Source organism: Hakea prostrata, chromosome 1 (genome assembly GCF_041222555.1).
Source record: "Hakea prostrata isolate BN-2017 chromosome 1, UWA_Hpros_2, whole genome shotgun sequence".
Classification (NCBI taxonomy): Eukaryota; Viridiplantae; Streptophyta; class Magnoliopsida; order Proteales; family Proteaceae; genus Hakea; species Hakea prostrata.
This window is the reverse complement of record NC_142600.1, coordinates 43,904,764-43,928,946: the sequence shown is the minus strand read 5'-3', so window position 1 is coordinate 43,928,946 and position 24,183 is coordinate 43,904,764. Positions and strand designations below refer to the sequence as shown.

The 24,183-nt window shown below is 38.7% G+C and overlaps 1 protein-coding gene across 1 annotated transcript in view; it reads right to left on the bottom strand.

Annotated features, from left to right (window-relative positions):
• Positions 1 to 24,183, bottom strand: part of LOC149029014 (external alternative NAD(P)H-ubiquinone oxidoreductase B2, mitochondrial-like) — an 83,195-nt gene that overhangs the window by 37,644 nt on the left and 21,368 nt on the right. The window contains exons 3-6 of the mRNA XM_089140117.1: positions 20,259 to 20,465; positions 19,478 to 19,728; positions 8,644 to 8,863; positions 8,344 to 8,448 (exon numbers count right to left, since the gene is read on the bottom strand). Of these exons, the coding sequence (XP_088996243.1) occupies positions 8,344 to 8,448; positions 8,644 to 8,863; positions 19,478 to 19,728; positions 20,259 to 20,465 (783 nt within the window). The remainder of the gene's footprint in view (positions 1 to 8,343; positions 8,449 to 8,643; positions 8,864 to 19,477; positions 19,729 to 20,258; positions 20,466 to 24,183) is intronic.

The window sequence follows — 24,183 nt, the reverse complement described above, 5'->3', positions numbered from 1 at the left end:
GACTGATTTTATTGCTTTTATTGCTTTAACTAGTTTATTTTCTCTTTATGTTCTTTCCTAATTGAAAGTAGATTTGATAGGATATTTTTTCCTTGTAAGATTCCCACACTAGGAAGATCTTATTTGTTCTGTATTTAGTAGGTTTCAAGTATAAATAAAGCTCTTCCTGTGTTATTGGACACAAGTCAGGATTTATCTAACTCTTCCAACAGGCATTAGAGGTGATAGGAGCAGCCCCAAGCAGAACCATATATCAAAGGACCTGAGTAGAGCCAATCGACCTAGATGCTCTTAATTTAGTGACATTCTTCCAAAGAAGCATCAAAATCCCTACAGAGCTAGCGTTCTTTAATTTGGTGAGTGCCACAACCTCTCTCCCTTTTCAGCCAATAAACAGAGGACCAGCTGGTTGGATGGAGGAAACTGGAGGCTTCATATCCCTTCCCGTTGAAAGAATTGAGTGAATCCTGACTTATGTCAGTGTGACATATTAGGCTCTTATTTATACTGATAATATAAAAGAAAGAATACATGAGTACCCGAATTGGGACTAAATAAAACAAAGAACAATAATAGACAAGACTACCCTTAATACTCTTTGAGTCTTGACTCACAACACTTCCCCTCAAGTTGGTGCATAGATGTCTATTATGACCAACTTACTAATGATGCTAAAAATAACTTGACACACAAAACTCTTTGTGAAAACATTAGCACATTGATTGTCAGAAGCGACAAAAGGAAACCCAAATCATCCCAGCTTAATTTTCTCCCTAATAAAATGCTTGTCAATCTCTGCAAGCTTTGTCCTGTCATGTTGAACTGGATGGTGAGCTATATTAATTGCTGATTTTCTGTCAGAGTACAACTGTATAGCCTCTCATAAGTCTGTCCTAAGCTCCTGGAGAAGACCATTTAACCATATCATCTCACAAATGCCTTAAGCCAAAGCTCTAAATTCTGCTTCAGCGCTTGACCATGCAATACAGCCTGTTTTTTACTTCACCATGACACTAGATAACCCCCCACATAAGCACAATAGCTTGATATAGATCTCCTATCATCTGGACATCATCCCAATCTGCATCTGTATATGCTTGAACTCTAATATATCCATGGGAAGAAATTAACATGCCTTTTCCTAGAGATGCTTTAAAGTACCTCAAGAGCCGATATACTACATAAAAATGTGAAGAATAAGGACCATGCATGTACTAACTGACAAGGTTGACTGCAAAAGTGATAACCAGTCTAGTATGTGACAAGTAAATCAACTTTCCAACCAATTTTTGGTGGCTTTTGTCAACTGCTTCTCCAACCATAGCTTTCAAGTGTTGATTAAGCTCTACTGGACTCTCTACATGTTTACACCCTAGCATTCCAATCTCTTCTAATAGGTCCAAGGTGCACTTTCCTCTCGAGAGAGAGAGACACCATTAGCAAAGCAAGCCAACTCCAACTCAAGGAAGTACTTAAGCTTGCCTAGGTCTTTTATCTCAAACTCTATCCTCAAGAAGGTCTTCAAGGCTGTAGTATCCTCCTCACGGCTTCCTGTGATGACAATATCGTCCACATACACAAGGAGTACCATAGTATGAGATCCATCCCGTTTGATAAATAAGGTATGGTCTACATTACTTTGCCCGTAGCCATAAGAGACCATCGCCTTGTTAAATCTTCCAAACCATGCCCTAGGGTACTGCTTTAGACCATATAAGGCTATTCTTAATCTGCACACCTTCCTTTAGGTCTTTGGACTAGAATAGCTAGGGGGGTACATCTATATATACTTCTTCCTACAGCTCTCCACGTAGGAAAGCATTCTTCACAACTAATGGTTGAAGACTCCATCCTTGGTTTACAACACATGAGAGAATAGCCCGAACAGTATTCACCTTGGCACCAGGGGCAAAGCTCTCCTAGCAGTCAATGCCATAAGTCTCAACAAAGCCCTTGGCTACTAGTCTTGCCTTATATCTCTCAATGGTTCCATCTGCTTTGTGTTTTATTAGAAACACCCATTTGCACCCAACAGTCTTCTTTCCTACAAGTAAAGATACCAAATCCCATGTCTGATTTTTTCTCAGATCTTGCATTTCCTCATCCATAGCTTTCTTCCAATCTGAATAAGACACTGCCTCCTACCATGAGTTAGGGATAGAGGCGGAAGACAAAGAGGAAATAAAGCTTTGAAATTCTAGGGATAGGGACTGATATGACACATAGTTAGAAATAAGGTGTCCAATGGAGGCACGTGGCTGTTTTCTTACTATAATAGGCAAATCAAGATTAGATATAAACTCACCAGGAGGAGTGGTTGCTTCAGAACAAGGATGTAGTGCTTCTAATTGTCGTGGCTCATTGGTGGAACTTTCTGTTTCCTTTGGTAGGTCTTCAGAGGAGGTTTAAACTCCCCAGCACATCAACCACCAGCTATTCCTATCTAGTCAATCCATCTTTTAACGGAAAATCTACCAAAGGAAACTCAATAGTAGGAATTTCAGGAAGAATCTTAAGAAACACCAGAGCTCCTTCACTAATACTCTCCCCCTTAAGAAGAGTGGGGGGGGGGGGGGAAGGGACTTATTCCTTAAAAACATCATCCATAAACACAAAAAATCTATGAGACCCAGGATAGCATACCCTTCTTGCGTAAGGGATAGCCTAAGAATATACGCCGTAACCCGCGAGGGTCAAGCTTACTGTGACTATAATGGTTGCGAACAAATGCAACACATCCAAAGACCTTAGGGAGAACAATAAAGTTTGTTGCTCCAAAAAGAACCTCAGAGGACAGAACTAGTCTAAGACACGTGAAGGTATCCTATTAATGAGATAGATGGCAGTTTGAACCCCATCACCCACAAACTGAGGGGGCACATTCATAGTAAAACATAAAAGATCGTGCTACCTCCAAAATATGGTTATTTTTGCGCTCTACAACCCCATTTTGGGGAGGTGTATCTACACAACTAATTTGATGGATAATCTTGTGATCATAATAGTAAGAGGGAAAATCACCACCTAAATATTCAGTCCCCTTTTATGTCCTAAGGATTTTTATCATAGCCCCAAACTAGGTCTTAACCATATTCTGGAAATAGAAAAACACATCACTTTTTTTGGTGTAAGAGGTAAACTCATGTAGTTCTAGTGTAACAATCAATGAATGTAACAAACCAACGATGGCCAAATATAACACAGTCCGAGAAGGACCCCACGTATCAAAATGAATAGAAAAAGAAGGAACTTTACTTATATTATCAGAATGGGATAAATACGTCTAGTTTGTTTCTCCTAAATACAAGCATGACAACAAAAATCATTCAATTACACCTTTTAACTAAATCATTCAATTACACCTTTTAACTAAATCAGGAAATAGCCTAAACAAAACTGACAAGAGAATGTGGACTAGACGATTGTGCCACTATAACAAAAACACTAACGCAGGAGAAGATGATGCAGAAACTGTAGGAAAAACTAATGCAGAACTGTCCAACAAGTAGAGCCCTCCCCCCTTCTGTTTACCACTGCCAATTGTACACCCTGTTTCCAAGTAATAAAAAAAATGAGACGAAAAAAAGGTTATTTTGTAGTTCATATCACAAGTTAGACTACTAATGCACAATAAATTAGCCAAAAATTTAAGAACATGCAAAACAGAAGAAAAGGTGAGTTTAGGTGAACAAATAATAGAGCCCTTTCTAAAAATAGGTGATAGGGAACCATCATCTATTCAAACATCCTGAGCAAAAGGAATAGATTAATAAATGTGAAATAAGGAAGATGAGCCTGTTATATGGTTGATTGCATCACAGTCAATTATCTAGGAGGGATAAATAGAATTGACACTATGACAACTGAAAATACCTGTAGGAGGCTGGGAAACAAAGGTAGAGGTAACGGCAGATGCTACACTCACGCTACAAGTAGACTTGGAAGAGGATCTATCAAGCCTGGTCATCACGTAAGGAAAGAGATTGGATCTCGTCTAAGGAAATAGATGCTAAAGTACTCAGGATGTATGGAATAGCCTGATTTGCAAATGTAGGATTGCTGGCCCTACTTCCACTCTTTCCACCTCCATAAGAACTTGCTCGACATTCATGAAACTACTTACCCTTGGTTGGGGGTTCCTTCCCATAATATTCACACTTCACAGGAGGTCGAGAATCACCAAAACTAGGCCTAGGATTACCAGAAACAACAGCCAATGCAAACCAATTAGGAGTTTGTGTATCCACCATAGCTATCCGTTAAGTGTCCTTTGTATCCACCACGGCATAGCTTGCTCCAGGGAGGGAAATGGCTTATGGGAAAGGATGTGTGCTCAAAATTTGATCATACTCTATGTTTAATCTTGCCAGAAAGTCGTGGACTCGAAGCTTGTCCTCCCACTTTTAATAAATAATATCATCTTCAGCATTCTTTGGTGTAAATTTTCTATAGAAATCTAAGGTCTGGTAGTATCCTCGAAGTGTATTGTAATATTGAGAGAGAGTAAGGTCTTTTTGTTGCAACTGAATCTTCCGTCTAATTTCAAGGCATTGTGCATTATTACCTACTCTAGAATATGTATATTGAGCAACCTTTCAAATAGTAACAACATCTGGGAGAAGGAGATAGGTCTCTACTATGCTTGGTTTGATGGAATTAATAAGAAATCCCATGACCAAACATTCAACTGTATACCAATGGTAAATTGTAGACAAGGAGAGGAAGGCTTGGTAAGAAGTCCCCTCAAGATGGCCAGTAAGACCACGAGCAACAATGGCTAAAGAGATGGGATGAGACCATTAGAGATAATTGGTCCACTGAGCTTGACTGTAGTCATCTGAAGTGGAGAAAACTCACGATCTTGAGGAAGTAGGAAATCCATTAAAGACACCAGAGAAAGAATTATGTGTAGTAGGATCAGCCATCACAAGAACCAACAATCGGAAAAAAATTATGGTAGGAAAAAATATTTTTTATCATCAACGAGGGAATCGTAGGGTTTATAAGGTGTCAACTACGTCTTGCAACTCTCCTAAAGGAATTGCATGATTTAGGTGATGCATCTAGAGGATTGCAGGGATAAAAAAGGAATTGCAAAGGCCAAAAAATAGAGATCAATGCTTCTAAGGGCTTAGGATGATCGCATATGTGATTTGAACATCCTAGGCCTATTTTTTTGGTTTTTGAGTGGTTTCAGATTGCTGGTGATGAAAAACACAAGTGCAAGTGGCCCTAGAACCTGGCAGAATTTTTGTGCTCTAGTTCTAGGCCATCGTAACAGGTGGTTTTTGAACAACAGATGGAGGCGATAGGTTTAAGAGGTGGCGGATGGGTCAGAAGGTGATGGAGGCAATTTGTGTTGTACGGTGGTAATGGTCTTCAGGTGTTGGTGGCTTGTAGCGGTGGTGATTTTCAGATTTGTGGTGGCTCTAATACCATGCTGAAAGAATTGAGTGAATCCTGACTTATGTCAATGTGGCGTAGCAAGCTCTTATTTATAATGATAATACGAAAGAAAGAATACAAGAGTACCTAATGTGGTACTAAATAAAACAAAGAACAATAATAGACAGAACTACCCTTATAACTTAATAGTCTTTGACTCCCAACACTTCCAAAGGAAAGAAGCCAAGAGTCTCCTTCTCTTAAGTTCTACTATATCATCCTTTTTATGTTCGTACAAAATTATGTCCACTCTACTTCTATTATTATGGTCTCTCAAATACCAAAGTTTGAGGTCATCCAACATCTAAGTTGAGACATGCGTGTTGTCTTTTAAATAAAACCAATATTTATCCTTCATATCCACATATCATCTTCCAACTCCATGGTTTTACCTATTAGGGATCTATCATCCAACCATCTAGGAAGCAAATCTAATCTCAGAAAAGTTGTTACCTCACATTTGCCCTATCCTAATCACCACCGCATTTAGTCATCAGCATGGCAAAACACTTGAGTGACACTACGACAAAATAAAGGCGGAAAGACATGAGAACAGTAGAAAGCTGCTCAAAAGGATCCATACAAGATGACTGCTTAATAAAAGTGCTAGTTGCCTACCTAACATGTATATAGGTCGCTGGTAGCGGGAAGTATGCTTGACATATAAAACGGAACAGAACAAATCCCACCTATCAAAGGTGGATTACAAACAGTGGGCCACCCCCATTAAACGAAGGGTGGGATTTATTCAATGTGCCTAGATGATCAAACAAGCATGGTAGGAGAGCTCGCGAGATCTCGACAAGATCTTGTGAGATATCTTGCTTTTTCAAAGAAGCGAGACAAGATGGAGATCGAGAGCAAAGACTTGGGATATCTTGCTCAAGATCTTGCCATATCTTGCCATATCTCATTATATCTTACCTAGGATCTCACCATATCCGGCTGGAGCTCTTAATTTTTGCCCATTTTTTTGCAGATTTCGGTTGGATTTTCATTTGCAACTACACTTAGCACATCTACAACATCAAAGGAAGATCAATCATTCTCTGCTTGTCTTATGAACTTACGATTTAATGACTTATACAGAACTTCTAATGATTGTATAATTCTATTGTTCTATTCTTGAAAATGAGATTGTGATACTCATATGGATGGAATTTTGATGACATTTAAGTTATTTGATGCATTTGATACACTTGTTTTTCATTTATATGCCTTAAACGTTCTATATTACATGTTAGCATTCCTTGATCCTACAACATTTCAGTTTCACACTATGGGTAGACTTAGAATCATACTTAGGGTTGTTTTCTAAAAAATCCAAGGCCACTAATGTGTTCAAAGGGCCTTAAAATATGCTAAATATCAATTTTTAGCCCAATTGGGATCCAAAAACCTATCGAGATGGGCCACCGAGTTGATGCCAAAAAATTGCATATCTCAACCGAGCTCTCGCCAAGATGGTCGAGATCTTGGTTCTCCAAGGTGGCGAGATCTTGCTCGAGAGCGAGATCTTCTACCATGCAAACAAGACAGAAACAAAAACAACAATAGAACCAAGCCACCGATTATACATGAACACAATAGCAAGGCATGATGATTAGGGAAATAAACGTGTCCATACATAGCATCACAATGATAAAAACCAAGTCAACCCCAAAAGATCTGTAGGTTTAGTAAGATGAACATATGTCAAAATCACAATCTATTCTGCACGGAACATAGCAGGCAATAGAGCCACCCAACAAGTATGAACTGAAGCACCAAGAGGAAAAAAACGGAGAGAAAAGCCAACAACCATCAATAACTGTCAGAGATAGTAAGCAGTTCTAACAAACAGCAATAGCTAGAGTTGTAAAAAAATATCTAAGGCCAAAATAAGGAATACATATAGGGTAATCACTAGGGAAATAAACAGGTCTACTACAAAGCATTACAAAGATAAAAACCAAATCAACCCGTAAGGATCTGTAGGCTTATGAACAAATGTCAAAATCACAATCAATTTTGTGCGGAACATAGCAGGCAACAGAGGCACCCAACAAATATTTAATAATGCATTAAGAGTAAGGGGAAAAACAACAGGGAGAGAAAAGCCAACAACCATGGATAACTGTCAGAGATAGTAAGCAATTCCAACAAACAGCAATAGCCAGAGCTGTAAACGAATTCTAGCAAGGTGGGACTAAGGGATATACCTAGCAAGATTGTGAACTCCAGAAAGTAAGAAAAGAAAGAGATTGAGAAGAAGAAGAAGAGATGCAGAAACAGAGAACCCGATGAGAGGGAGCTCAATGGAGAGAATAGGAACCTCACTATCGTTGTGAGGATCTCTAAATAACTCACACTTTATTTATAGAATAAATCTGCTTACACAATCGAATTCAACATTAGAAAGTCGCATGCAATATGGACTCAAATATTTGCGCAAACACCCATCTCGAGACTTAGTACCTACCTAAATATTTACTTACTATTCCCTACCTAGGTGTCACTCCAATGGGAGCTAAGATTGACGAATTTCATAATTGAAGATGACAATACCCAGTGCACAAGGCACCTGCATTTAACAAGGCCCTGGAGAGTCAAATGTATGCAGCCTTACCCCTGTTTCTAGGACGTCAACCCATGACCAAACAATTAGCAAGTGAGCACTTGACCAAAGCACCAAGTATGACCTCCAAATCAATCCCATGGGTAGAAAACAAATATCTACGTCTTGAATTTGAATAGACAAACAGTCAAATAAAATCAATCATATAGGTTAAGGAAACCATTAACGAATATTATTATTAACAAATAGACAGAAAATGAACAACCACCTTGTTAATTCCTATTTTTGGGTAAAAACAAAAATAAATAAATAAAGAGAGCAACAATATATGGGGCAAATACCATGACTTTACGTTGATTTATTGTGGCACAATCACCAAGTGCATATGTGGTTTCCAATCCCTCAACACGCAACCATTCATCAGTTGCCAAAACACGCCTATTAGCCTGTTCCAACAGTAGACATTTGTTAGCATAAGATATCTCAGAAAACAATAAATAAATAAATAAAAACTCAACTACACGTAGAGAAAATCCAAGGAAAACTAGTAATAAACAACACCTGCAAGACTTCCAGGAAATGGAGTAAAATTCAAACTACAGTGGAAGATCATACAGTTGTACAGGAACACATCAACAAACCTGACTGATTTGATTCATAAAATCCTTAATGACAGGGCGAGTCCCAATTCCAGTCGACCAGACAACCATCCCATATGGCACAGAAGAAAGCTCACCACTTCCCATTTCCTTAGTGGAGATGGCACTGTCAGATACTTTTACAACCATTGATCCTGTTTTCACATCAATTCCATCTCTGCGAAACTTTTCCTCAGCAAAAGAAGTGATCCGTTTGTCAAACCTGAATAATTATGGGTTCTATAAGCTATCATCAGAACAAGTTGACGGGGGAAAAAAGAGAGAGAGAAACAATTCAAGAAATGACAACAGACCACTAACTGAAGGGATATAAATAATAGGTAGTGTGATTGAGATTGAAATTAAAAAGGTACTATGATTTCAGATGAAGCTGCCAGCAATAAACTCCAAACCTTGACAGATTGGAGGTCTATGGAAGGCAAAATAGTGTCCATAATTTTTAACTCTGTCCTGATGGAAATTGACACACAGATCCTTCAAACATGGGTCTATGCAGCTTGCTGATGTGAAGGCGCCTGATCAGACTCAGGTTGACATAGCCTCCTTAAGGGGTAATCCTAGTACCATAATTGCATTATATTATACAGGACTTTGTTACTAAAATTAAAATAAAGACTGACTTGATCCCCAAGTAATTCTTCTTGATTGTCAGAGAACTATGACAATGACCATCTGGGAAATCCCTGCTAAATTTAAGAAGTCTAACTTGGTTACTAAGCAACTATATAATAGACAATACAAAAATTAGAAAGTAACCAGAAAATACAAACTTAGCTTAGACTAACAACAAGTGAATAACAGTTAAAGGAAACAACAAGGCCTTCTACTAGCTTTCCTTGAGTTGCTTTCTGTTTGAGGACATAAGTATTTCCTGTGACTTGTTTAAGTACCCAGGAAAACCCCACCCTTAGATGTGAAGAATGCCTTCCGCCATGGTGACTTTGGAAGAGGAAGTGTACATGCAAATCCACCCAGTTTTCAAAACTAACTTCAGCTAAGGAAAAGTGAGACTTCTCAATAGGTCATCATATAGCCTTAAAACAGTCCCCAATGACACGATTGAGTGATTCAGGCATGTTACTTAAAAGAAAGGATATTCCCATAGCCAAACTAGCCACACTCCATTTACCTAACAAGGTAATGGTACCATCTCAGCTCTCATTGTCAATGTTAATAACATTGTGGTGAAATAACTAGCCTGAAAATCTATTTGGCTCAACAGTTTGAGCTCAAAGTTTTGGTTTGCTTGAAATTCTTTTTTGGGAATTTAAGTGTAAAGGTCTAAAAAGTGACCAAAATATGTCAAAGAAAGTATATTTTTGATTTGTTGAAAGAAAGAAACATTTTGGGCTGTAAACCAGCAAATTCTCCTATTGAGCAAAACCAAAAACTAGGAGAACATTGTGGTCTGCTGTAATCCTAAGAACAATGGGTAGAATTGTCCTATTTGTAATAATCCCAAATCAGGAATTTCTAGTCTTTCTGAACTTTTCCATTATTATAAATACAGACTGACTGTCTCCCTAACACAAGTCATAAGTTCTTAGACCATTCAACATGGTATCAGAGCCAAAATATTTTGGAATTTGATCTAAGGATCTAAGAAATTTCTGAAAAACCCTAGAGCATCTTAACACGCCACCACCACCCTTCCACCTCTCCACCATCAGGTCTTAGGATCTCCTCCAGCCTCGTCAAGGTGACACTCTACCGCTGAGTTATACCCCTTCCCTGCCCCCATCGAGAAATAGAACTGACTAATCCTGTGCCTTGTCCCAAGAATCCTGCCAGACCATCCGACAGTTCCTAAGGACCACTGCCAGCCACCGCGAGGTTCTTAGGACCACCAACAGCCATCAGCAGCCCTTTAAGCCCCTATCATGAGGTTCCTAGTGCATCATCTTGTGATCCCTCTTGGGGCCTCGCTACCCTGCCGGTACCCTTTTGAACCCCTCAATCACCTTCTTTCTACCCTTTTTAGGCCTGCAGCTCTCTTCCATGCCTTTGTTCCCTTAGCAGCGAGCACTTTTCTCCTACCAAGGGCTTCCTATACCCATTCATTGTGTAATTCCTTCTGTACGAAGGATCTGTGATTTTTCCTATATCTGTTATTACTTAAACCAGCGCGATGCCTATCGAGTCTGTTACTACAACTTTTTCTGACTTGTCTACTACGAAGGATGCTTTTGTTATTTGTGAGCAAGATTTTTCCCCATTCCAGATGAACTCTGTTAAACTCAAAGGGACGAATTATCCTTAGACAGTCTTGTGTTGTTGCTCTTGCAGTGGGTGCTCAAGGTCTTATTGGTCATCTTCACGGTGCGACAGTTAAATCTACGATACCTGTTTTCAGCTCAAGAGAAGTGGGAAACTGATGAATGCCTCATTTTACTCAATTATATTAAGCCTGCTATTGGTGAAAGTTAGCTCCTTCCTGATGTTGCTACGGTTCGGAAAGTTGCCAAAGACACATATTCAAAGGTGCTACCAATGTACAATGTTTTAAAATAAGAAGAAAAAATCATCAATTACAATAAATGGACCTCACTCTCTTCACCACGATACTCTTCAAGGATATCAAACACTTGACTTCTATAGGCATTTTACCCCAACTTACACAGTTACACCACCAACTTTGTTGTTTGCCAAGAGTGGGAGACACTTGACTTCTATAGGCATTTTACCCCAACCTACACCACCGACTTTGTTGTTTGCCAAGAGTGGGAAGACAAGCTCCATGTTCATGATTTCCTGGCTGGTCACAATATTGAACATAACCAGATATGTGCTCACATTCTTTCGCAGGAGCCTTTTCCTTCCTTGGAGTAAGTGTATATTGCGCTAGATACTAAAAATAGCCATAGAACTACTCTGGTCCACAATCTTACTACTGAAAGTTCTGCATTGGTTGTTGGTACGGCCGTACAGGAGGCTCTCAAACTCATACTGGCGACTTCCCGTACTCCTATAAAGTGCGACTACTACGGATGTGAGCGTCACACAAGGGATAAATGCTTAAAATTACATAATCTACCACTAAATTCCTATAAATGGAGGTCATAATACCAGTCATGGTGGAAATTCATAGGCAGCACCAATCAAGCCCATTTGGAGGACTCTCATGCACCACCACCCCTTTCCTCAGATGAGCTTCAGCATCCCCGTCAGTCACTGACTAGACTTGAGATATCTTCTTCCACGCCAACATCCTGTGCTATTGTTGCATCTGTCGTGATTACTTCCTCTGAACCTCCTTCCACCTCAAGTATTTTTTTTCCAATTGCTATAGTGTCTGCAAGTCCTTCCTCAAGGATAATTAACTCTAGAGTGACCGATCACATGACTGGTTCATCCTCGTTATTTCATTCCTACTCTCATGTTCCTCTTAATTATATTGTTCGCATTGCAGATGGTTCACCACCGACTTTGTTGTTTGCCAAGTTTTGCAACCATGATTTCTTCTCATTGTGCTTTTTAGGACTTGAAAATGAGGCGCAAGAATGGCAGCGGTAGACGGACTAGGAGGCTTTACTTGCTTGATTGTTCTCTATCAGCATTGCCTACGGTCTCCAATTCCTCCTCTCCTTGTTTTTTCACCTTGCTTCAATGTCGTCGTTTTGGTCACCTGCTTTATCTATTTCAGCTAGACTTTTTCCTGAATTAGATAAACAATGTAATTTTAATGATTTTTATTGTGATGCCTGCATTTTGGCCAAATAGAGAAAACATATTTATCCTATTTCCAATAATCGTAGTACTACTCCTTTCTCTGGTTATTCACTCGATGTGTGGGGCCTTTACATTGTGATTCTTCATATGGATATTGTTGGTTTGTTACTTTTACTTTGCTGCACTAGAACCCCTTGGGTTTATTTGCTTGACCCAAAAAGTGATGTTTTTGCTTACTTTCAAATTTTTCACAAAATGGTTTATCACTTAATGTGAAGCATCCATTAAAATTCTTTGCACTGATAAACGGATTGAATATATTGCTGGAGAAATCCAATCCTGTTTGACAAATCAGGGTATCATCCACCAAACCAATTGTGTTGACACCTCACCTCAAATAGGGACGCTAAACGCAATAATCAAAATCTCTTCAAGGTTGCTCGAACTTTAACGTCCACTATGCATGTCCGACCTCATTTTGAGGGAGATACAATCTTTGCGGCTGCCAACATTATTTGCCAGATTTGTTGAAAGAAACGATTGTGGTGAATGACTTATTGATCAATGATCTCAAGCCCTCTATTTATAATTAAGTGGAAAGCACACTATTACAAGGAATAGAATTTTACATGAACATAAACTCTAATTTAACTCCTATACAAACTCTAATTGAACTCCTAGTAGAATCCAACACTCCCCCTCAAGTTGAGGCATAGATATTAGTCATGCCCAACTTGCCTACAATAGGAAGAAAATCTCTTTCTTTCAAACCCTTAGTGAAAACATCTGCTACTTGGTCTCCAGATCTTACAAAAGGTATGCAGATAAGCCCTTGTTCCAACTTTCCTTTGACAAAAAAGCTATCAATTTCAATGTGCTTAGTTCGATCATGTTGCACCGGATTATTAGCAATACTGATAACAGTCTTGTTGTCACAATATAACATCATAGGGTTTGGAACTTGGACTCCAATATCTTGCAGCAAGCCTTTCAACCATAGTAGCTCACAAACTCCATGAACCATAACTCTATATTCAGCTTCGGTACTAGATAAAGCTACCACATTCTATTTCTTACTGAGTTACTTCTCCAAGTAACTAGATTACCTCCAACAAAGGTACAGTAACCTGAAATTGATTTCCTGTCTGGAGATCCAGTCCAGTCTGCATCAGTGTATACTTCTACTTTTAGATTATCAGTGGGAGACAAAAGTATTCCTTTTCTAGGAGTTCCCTACAAATACTGTAGTATTCTAGTAACAGCCTTCATATGAGCTAACTATGGATCATGCATGAATTGGCTCACTATCCCTACAGCATAAGCGATGTCTGACCTGGTGTGGGACAAGTAAATAAGCTTCCCTACCAGCCTTTGATATCTACCTTTGTCCACTGGTTCTCCTTCTTTTTCTTTAAGTTTAGCTCCAGCTTCAATAGGGGTATCCATTGCTTTACACCCCAACATTCCCACTACTGATAATAGATCTAGGACATACTTTCTTTGGGATAGGAATATACCTTTCTTTGATCGAGCCACCTCAATCCCTAAGAAATACTGTAACTTCCATAAATCTTTAATTTTAAACTCTCTGCCAAGAAAGTCCTTCAGTTTTTGAATTTCTTCACCATCATTCCTTGTGATGATAATATCATCTACATAAACAATGAGAAGTATGATGTTAGTACCTGACTTCTTGACAAATAGTGTATGATCAGCATTGCTTTGCTTGTACTCAATAGAAGTCATTGCCTTCAGGAGGCGTCCAAACCAACATCTAGGAGACTGTTTTAACCCATAAATTGACCTCTTCAACCGACAAACTTTCCCTGCAGTATTGTCATCGGAGCAACCATGTGGGATTTCCATATAGGCTTCTTCTGCTAACTCCCCATGTAAGAAGGCATTTTTTACGTCTAGTAGGTGCAAGTTTCAGTCTTTGTTCACAGCTATAGACAACAGAACTCTAACAGTGTTTAGTTTCGCAATATGGGCAAAGGTCTCCTGATAATCAATCCCATAGGTCTGGGTAAACCCCTTTGCAACTAGTCTAGCTTTCAACTTGTTAACTGATCCATCCATATTTTGTTTAACCAAAAATACCCATTTGCAGCCCACTGGTTTTTTTCCTAGAGGAAGTGTAACCAGCTCCCATGTGTCATTTTTCTTCATTGCTTGCATTTCCTCTACCATAGGTGCCTTCCATCTCTTATCAGCATAGGCTTCCTGCCAACTTTTAGGAACAGATACAGATGACAGAGAGGATATAAAAGCATGGTAGGAGTCAGACAAAGAGTTATAAGAAACATATTTAGCTATGGGATGTTGAGTACAAGATCTGACCCCTTTTCTAATAGCAATAGGAAAATCAGAAGAAGATACCTTAAGGGGAACAGTAGAATCTGATTCTGGAGCAGGAGACTGAAGTGGTAACGTATCGCCTTTCTCCACCTGCCTTAGCCAGTTGTAATTCTTCCTCTGATAAGTCTGCACCTCCTTATTCTGGTCAATCTGGTTTAGAAAGACCCCAACAGTGTGTCTCACAGGAGTGGCCTCCCCCTGGCTAGGTTCTTCACATAGTTCAGAAAATTAAGGGGGAGGATTAGAGTCCTCAGGTATCCTGGCCGAAGTCTCCCCCTGGTCAGGAAACTCTTCTGGGGACTCTTAAGTTGTGTTAGTGTGTGATAGGAAGATCTAGAGTTGGAAAAAACACCTCTCGTCTAAGACTCTCCCCGTGGAGAGGTGTGTAGTAAGGGCAAGACTTATTTAAAATTACATCCATGGATATAATGGTTCTCCTGGAAGGAGGATGATAACATTTGTACCCTTTCGAGTAGCCAGAATACCCCAAAAATATGCAACGTAGGACGCGGGGGGGGAGCCAGCTTACTCTAGTGGGCTGTGATTCTGCCATAACACACGCATCCAAAAACCTTTGAGGGAATAACAAAAGAAGAGGCTCCCTGAAGAATCTCATTAGGACATTTAAAACCAAGATTCCTACTAGGCATCCTATTCATAAGGTAAGAAGCAGTGAGTATAGCATCACTCCAGTATTGGTCAGGTACATTCATAGCAATCATAATGGAACGGTCTATCTCTACGAGATGCCGATTCTTCCTTTCGGCAACCCCATTTTGGGCAGCCATATCAACACAACTGATCTAGTGTATTATGCAACAGTCAGAGAGATATCTTTGAAATTCACCATCAATATACTCTGTGCCATTGTCACTCGCAGGATCTTCACAATGGCATTGAACTGAGTTTTAAACATATTATGAAAATCACGAAAACATCTAAAAACCTCATTTTTTTGTTTTTAAAGATAAATCCATGTAGAACGAGAGTGACAATGAATAAAAGTAACAAAGTACCTATGGCCAGTAATAGACACACGTCGGCAGGGGCACCACACATCAGTAAGAATTAGCATAAAAGGAATAGTTTTTCTATTATGAAGAGAAGGCAAATAAGTAGAACAAGTCTACTTCGCAAAAATACAGGCTTCACAAAAAATATTATCCTCATTACAAGAAACTAAATCAAGAAATATTTTCTTAAGAGTTCCTAGAGGGGGGTGACCTAGCCTACGGTGCCACTGATGAAGGCCTGATATCACCGAATGGATTGAATTAGAAGATGTAGTCAAAGCAAAAGCAAATCCTCCAATCGGCTTGAGCAAATAAAGTCCATTGTCTAGTTTACCACGTCCAATCTCCTTCCCCGTGACCAGATCCTAGAAGACACAGTAAGATGGGAAAAAAGTCACTTTACAATTCAAGTCATGTGTAAGACTACTAATAGAGAGCAAGTTAGTAGAGAAAGAGGGAACATGTAAAACTTTAGACAAAGAAAATGATGGAGAATGTTGAATGGTCCCTTTTCCAGCAATGGAAGAATAGGAGCCATCAGCAATTTGAACTTTATCGTTTCCAAAAGATGAAAAATATTATAAGAAAGAAAAGGATAAACCTGTCATATGATCTGTGGCTCCTGTATCAATGACCCAAGGAGTAGAAACTGAAGAAACTTGAAAGCCAGTAAAAGTTTTACCTGAAGTAGCAAGGTAGGAGTTGGTATGGGTAGTAGAAGAAGCAGTGGTCGAGGCTGTACCGGCAGTAGAAGACTGCAGAATACGTCGCAGAGTAGCGAACTCCTCCTGTGAAAAACAAACGTCTGCAGAGGGTGTGGTGGAAACTGTCTCAGAAAGATTAGCCTTTGATTTTCCCTTTCTTTGTGTTAGTTTTTGCTCAAAATTAGCAGGCTTCCCATGCAGTTTCCAACAATTTGCCTTGGTATGATATGGTTTGTGACAGTGCTCACACTTGACAATCTCCTTAGCCGTATCAGATTTTGTGCTAACAGACTGTAAGGTGGATTTCTCTATAATAGGAGTATGAAGCAAGGCTAATCGACGACTTTCCTCACACTGAACAATAGCATAAGACTGTTCTAGTGTAGGAAAGGGAGAACGACTTAAGACTTGCACTCTGATCTAATCGTACTCCACATTCAAACCTGGCCAAGAGTCATATACCCGAATCTTATCAATGTGCTTCCTATAAGTAGTCACATCATCTGGGTTAATGGGATGATAATCTCCATAAGGATCCAACTCCTGCCAAAGAGATCGCAACATGGCATAATATTGGGCCACAGTTAGATCCTTTTGGGAAGTCTCATGAAGCTTCTTTCGTAGCTCATAAACCTGTGCATCATTCCCAACTGTCCATATGTTTCGGTAGTAGCCTTCCAAATTTGGGCTGCACTATCAAGTAATTACATATGATTTCTAAAAGCAGACACTTGGATATTACATTCTAGATAACTAAAGTCCTCTCTGAAGAAGAACCATTATATCCTAGGCACAATCACCTGAAAATATAAGCTTCACAGATGCCGACTAGGCTAGATTTATTTCAAACAATAGGTCTACATCTGGTTATTGCACATTTGTGGCAACTAACCTAGTCACATGGAGAGGAAAAACAACGTGGTGGCTAGACCTAGTGTTGAGGTAAAGTACAAGGTTATTGAACCCAATGTTGTCAAAACGTCTACCTAGGTGGCAAAGCGGTTTTTCAACCACTTAATTAACGTGATTTTTTTTTTTTTTTTTTTTGCCATTTTTCACCTAAGCACTACCGCTTTGTCGCCTTATGGGCCTTATTGCCGCCTAGACGCTAAAGCAACCGCTTTTTTTACATTTTGTACATAATATATTTTTCGTAATTTTTTTAAATCAAAATTTATTCTACAAAATCATATATAAATTAATAGTGCTTAGTTATTTCAGAATCGAGTCCCAAATTGCAAAGGAATTCCGAGGCCCAAAGTGACATAGGACCTCTACAAGCTCCAGGGATGCTGCCCACAACCCCTACCAGGGCAGCCTCCTCGCAACCCTTGCCCGTCGGCAACAGAATGTGAAGCATAAGTCATACTCAACATCGAGAATCAATAAATCATTTAATGGACAATGACTTGGAAATCAAAATAATTAGATCTATTAATTTATCGTGTTCGCCCTATTGTACATAGTCATTGTTATGATGCTTGATGAGATGAACTTATATTTGTATTATTTTTTTTTTTTGGATAATTTTTCATAAATATGATTCTCGAATGCTTTCTTTTTTGGATGAATGTGACTATTGAATGTTTTTTTAACTTATTATAGAAAGTAGTTGTATTAAAAAGTAGTTTAAAAGTAGTTGTATTGAAAAAAATTTGACCCAACCGCTTTGGTCGCCTTATTGCCGCCAAGGCGCTGCTTTATCGCCTAATTACCTATATGGAACCCCAATCGCTTTGGTCGCCTTGAAAACCTTGATTGAACCCTTATGGCTAAAAAAGCCTTTAAAAGAGTTGGGCTTTGATACTGAAGCATCTGTGAGATTTACTGTGACAACAGTGCTTCCTTGAGTACAGCCATTACCCAGGGTACATGACCCGATGAAGTTGGGCTTCAATACTGAAATACCTATGTAAAAGCTTTCTTTCATTGAAGATCTTTGTGGGATCACTCTTAAAGGATGCTAAAGTATGCTCACATATTTCAACAACCTCTTTTCCCCTTTATATTTATAAATTAGTTTTATATGCCATTGTGTTGTAAATTGTGATGATGTGATGGTCTTCTTACATTGAAGTTTTATGCATGAATATTGGCATATATTTATAACTTAGCATCTTTGTTAGTTCTTGGATATTGTTTGTTTTCTAATGAAAATTTACATTTCACTACATATTAGACTACTAAAAGTAAATAAAACTGATATACTAAAACGTAGTACTTGAAAGTGATTTATAGCATCTAACCACACTTTGGCACCACTTAAACCCTGAAGTGCCTGAGCAGGAGCTCAAACACCTTGGAACACCTAGCGCCTTGACAACTATGGGGGTAACTTGGTCACTGGATAAACAAGGAGAAATTAGCAGTAACCAGATTTAGTGCAGACACAGAATTTAGGATGTGGCTCATGGGATAGGTGAACTTCTGCAGTTTAACAGGCTAGTTTGAGAAATGGGGTTGATACTAAAGCTTCCATGAGACTGTTTGGGACAAAAAAGCTGCCGTTAACATGGCACTCAACCCAGCACAACATGACAAGGCAATTCATAATGAAATGGTAGTCACTTCATCAAAGAAAAGATGATATGGATCAAACATGGAATTCCATAAAGACTGGTTATCAAATATCATACATCTTCACCAAGGAACTTTCTTCCATTCAGTTTGTTACTCTCCTATGCAAGCTAGGAAAGAGCTTGAGTGTGAATTCATGTAATGCACAGGTAGTTTAAGAACTAGTCTATTAACTAGTTACCTTATTATATAATGTTGTTTTTTCTGTTTACCTCCATAGGGAGATGTATGAAATTTCTTCATTTTCCACTAGAGAAGAAATACAGGTGTATTGGAGAGTCATTCCGATGCACAACATTCTACCATTTCATTCTTCCCTCCTCCTTGTCACCTCCATCTTCTTCTTCCTCAATACTTCCTGTCTATCAATCTTTCTGGTCTACACGTTCAATAACTTCCAACTAAAAGAATAAACTGTTCAGACATCTTTCACAATGACAGAATAAGAATTGGTAAATATCATAACTTGAAAATAAAATGCATTCTATAACTTACATGTTCAAAATATGACCTCCCGCCTCAAGAAGTGTTATTTTTACAAGGTCCTTGACCTTGGGATACAACTTAAATAAATCTTCATTGACAAAGTCATGAAGCTCAGCAGCAAATTCCACACCCGTTGGACCACCTCCAACAACTACAAAATGAAGAATTTTCTTCCTTTCTTCTTCACTGAGGTTAGGTAGGCTGGCCCTTTCAAAACAGTCAATTACACTTTTACGGATTCTTTGAGCATCTTCCACTTCCTGCATAAAGAAACGCATTTCTCATGAAAATTACTGAAATACCAGTGCTTTGCAGACAAGAAATAAACCACATTAGTTCTCTCACCAATACCAAAATACCACACACCATTATCAAATTTTCTTTTGTATTTCATACGAAGGAGTTTCACAAAACAGAAGCAGGAAGCATAAGGGATGATAGGATTCACTAACAACTGTAGAATCCAACCAAATCCAGTGTCTTTTGGAGCTTCCTTCCAAGAATCAAAGCATTACACTGCCAATACTAAGGTTATATAAAGATTAGTACGAGGTGAATAAAAATTATGGGAGACACTTCTGCATGCTGCCAATGTGGTGGAATCTCCCACTCACCAGTAATCAGGGCATCTGAGACAGATTGTCAACAGAAGGCCCACATCTTAAGGAAGGAGAGAGAGTATAATTTAAGAGCCTATATGATCAGGAAGTGAGGAAATGGAAAGCAATCCTTCTTGTCAGCATGGTATCATTTTCCCAGGTTCCTTTCAGTTGCAGCCAATTATAGTTACCTTCAAGAAATGGCAATTCTCCTCAACACCAGGTGTATTGAAGGTGTTGGAACGAGCTCCGATGGCAATCACCAGGTAGTCATAGTCCACAATAAATTCTTCTTTCCCGTCTGAACCGTCAGCTTGAATAGGCCGACAATGAACTTTCCTTTTTGCTGCATCAATCTTGGTACACTCAGCTTCCCAAAATTGAATTTCTCCATTTCTCTGTCATAGAAAATACAGATAGATGGGATTATGTTTCAGAGCATTTTAAGAAAACAAATTACTGTTGAAATGATTACTACTCCCATACAAACAAGTCAAGCAGAAGCCAAACAATAACGAGAAAATTTCACCACGCTAACCTATCACCACACTTCCTGCATGAAAGAACATGGTAAGGTTGAGAAAACCTTTTACCCAAACATACATGGAAGTTGCTTTACCATCAGTCTTTCCAGTCTTACTTCATACTTTCCCATTTGGGTACAGTAGGTAGAAAGACTTACAGAGGTTGTGCTCAACAGCACAATACTTTTATTCATTCTCAGTCTATATCTTTTAACATTTCTAGTTTCAATTACAATCATGAACCATTCTCTTTTATCTGTAAGAAACAACCCATACGCCATCATTAAAATGGTTCATAGATAAGCAATTAAACATGGAAAAATATCCTAAATTACACCATGGCATCATGACATTTCACGCAATATCAAAACAAACATGTAAATATGACAACCATTCCAATCTTAGACCATAATCTGTTGGATTCTACTAGGAGTTAAATTAGAGTTTGTGTTCATGTAAATTTATATTTCTTGCTACCCAAGTAAGGGTATTTATGTAATAGTTTTGTTTCCACTTTATTATAAATAGAGGGCTTGAGATCACACTGATCACAATAAGCCATTCTACCGCTATTTGGTTTTTTCAACATGGCATCAGAGCCTAAGTTCGATTAGGATTTTTTTTTTCTTTCTTTTTTCTCTACGAAACCCATCGTAGAAGAATTTTCTGCAACGGTCGCAGGAATTTTCTGCAACCATCACATAAATTCTCAATTTTCTGAAATTTTCTGTAACCTATCGTTCGATTAGGGAAGAGACCTACCTTCTTCTTCTTCTTCTGAATTTTTTTCAAAACCCATCACCATTCTTCAGTTCTACTGCTGGCAGTTTTTCAGTACCATATTGGTTGCCAACTGAAGAATAAGAACAGAAAAAAGAGGAAAGAAGAAGAGAAGAAGACATTCGATTCAGTTCCGAAATTCAATTCAGTTCCGTCTTGATTCGACGAATAAGAACAGAAAACGGAGGAAAGAAGAAGAGAAGAAGAAATCAGCAACTTCCGCTGCTTCTGCAACTGCAACAGCTTCAGTTTCAGCTCCTGCAACTGCCGCTGCTTCTGCAATTGCAACAGCTTCAGCTCAGCTCCTGCAACTACCGTTGCTTCTACAACTTCCATTAGTGAGTTATTTCTTCGATTTCTTTTCTCTTGTTCTTCGTCTGAAAGAGACGCTCCTGAAGACCAGACTTCAGGCTCATACGCCTGCTGGTTTTAGGATCGATTAGCCCAACAGAAAACATAAATACGATGATTGAGGGCTTTAATTTGCAAATTTACATTCTTTTAGGGATATTTCTGTAAATCTACATATTTTCAGGGATCTATTTGCAAATTTACAAATTTTCAGGGACCTAATTGTAACTTTGCATAATTCTAGGGGCCTATTTATAAATTCAAATAGTTTCAGGGACCTATTTGTAACTTCAAATAGTTTTAGGGATCTATTTGTAATTTCTAATAGTTTTAGGAATCTATTTGTAATTTCATCTTTTCAAGGGACTTGTTTGTAATTTCCCAACAAAAAAAAAAAGGAGAAAGAAAGAAAAGAAAAAGAGAGAAACATGGTGTTTATATGCACTTCTAGAATCGTGGTTGGCTATTGCATTCTGTGATGTTTCAGTTATTTTTTAAGGGTGAAGACTGAAGAACCACAAACAATCTTTTCAACATGGCAACTACCGATGGTAATACTGCTCCCACCGGCTCCGAACATTATCCCACTCTTCATCCTCTTTCGGTAAGATTTGATAGAACAAATTATTTGATTTGGTCTCGATCTGCTGACCTAATTATTGCAGGAAAATGACTTGTTGGATACATTACAGGCACCATTATCAAACCTACTACCACAGGGTTTCCACAGAATAAATGGATCTTGAATGACTATCTTAATATGTCATTCCTCTTGAATTCCATGAATCCAAATATTGCTCGTGGATACCTATTATTTGATACTGCAGCCCATATTTGGAAGGCCTACTACTGAAACATATGGACAGTTGGGGAATGATGCACAGATTTATAAGCTACAAAATAAGCTTTATGAGACTACCCAAAAGGAACTGATTGTGGCCCAAGATTATATTGAGTTGCGATATCTTTGGCAAGAGTTGGATCATTATGGGGATTATCACCCCACTAATCCAGATGATGTGACTACTTATAGGAAGCACATTGATAAGATTCAGATATATGACTTCTTAGCAGGTTTGAATATGGAGTATGATCAGATCAGAGTGCAAGTATTAAGTCATTCTCCCTTTCCTACACTAGAATAGTCTTATGCCCTTGTTCAATGTGAGGAAAGCCATCGATTAACCATGCTTCAAGCTCCTATTGTGGAGAAATTAGCCTTACAATCTGATAGCACTAAATATGATTCAGCTAAGGAGATTGTTAAGTGTGACCACTGTCATAAACCATATCATACCAAGGCCAATTGTTGGAAGCTCCATGAGAAGTCTGCGGATTTTGAGAAAAAAATAACACAAAGAAGAGGAAAATCGAAAGCTCATATTTCTGAGACAGTTTCCACAACACCCTCTGTAGACATTGGTTTTTCACAGGAGGAGTTAGCTACTCTACGACATATTCTGCAGTCTTCTACTGTAAATACAGCCTCTACCACTGCCTCCTCTACTACCCATACCAACTCCTACCTTGCTACTTCAGGTAAAACTTTTACAAGCCTCCAAGTTTCTTCAATTTCTTCAGTTTCTACTCCTTGGATCATTGATACAGGAGCCACAGATCATATGACAAGTATATCCTCCTTTTTCTTACAATATTCTCCAACTTCTGGAAAGGATAAAGTTCAAATTGTTGATGGCTCCTATTCTTCTATTGTTGGAAAAGGGACCATTCAGCACTCTCCATCACTTTCTTTGTCTAAAGTTTTACATTTTCGCTCTTTTTCTACTAACTTGCTCTCTATCAATAGTCTTACACATGACTTGAATTAAAGTGACTTTTTTCCCATCTTACTGTGTCTTCAAGGATCTGGTCACGGGGAAGGAGATTGGACGTGGTAAACTAGACAATGGACTTTATTTGCTCAAGCCAATTGGAGGATCTACTTCTGCTCTGACTACATCTTCTAATCAGGTCCATTCGGTAATATCAGACCTTCATCAGTGGCACCGTAGGCTAGATCGCCCCCCTCTAGGAACTCCTAAAAAAATATTTCCTGATTTGGTTTCTTCTTGTAACAAGGATGATTTTTTTTGTGAAGCCTGCATTTTTGTGAAGTAGACTCGTTCTACTTATTTATCTTCTCTTCATAATAGAAAATCTATTCCTTTTGTGCTAATTCATACTGATGTGTGGTGCCCCTGCCGACGTGTGTGTATCACTAGCCATAGGTACTTTGTTAGTTTTATTGATTGGCACTCTCATTCTACATGCATTTATCTTTTAAAACAAAAAAATGAAGTTTTTCGATGTTTTCGTGATTTTCATAATATGATTAAAACTCAATTCAATTGAAGGAACTAGAAGAGCTAGGGGTAGACCTAAGATAACCTTAGGAGAAGTGGTGAGAAAGGATATGTATAGCTTAGGCCTTGTATCTAGCATGGCCTCGAATAGAACTGAT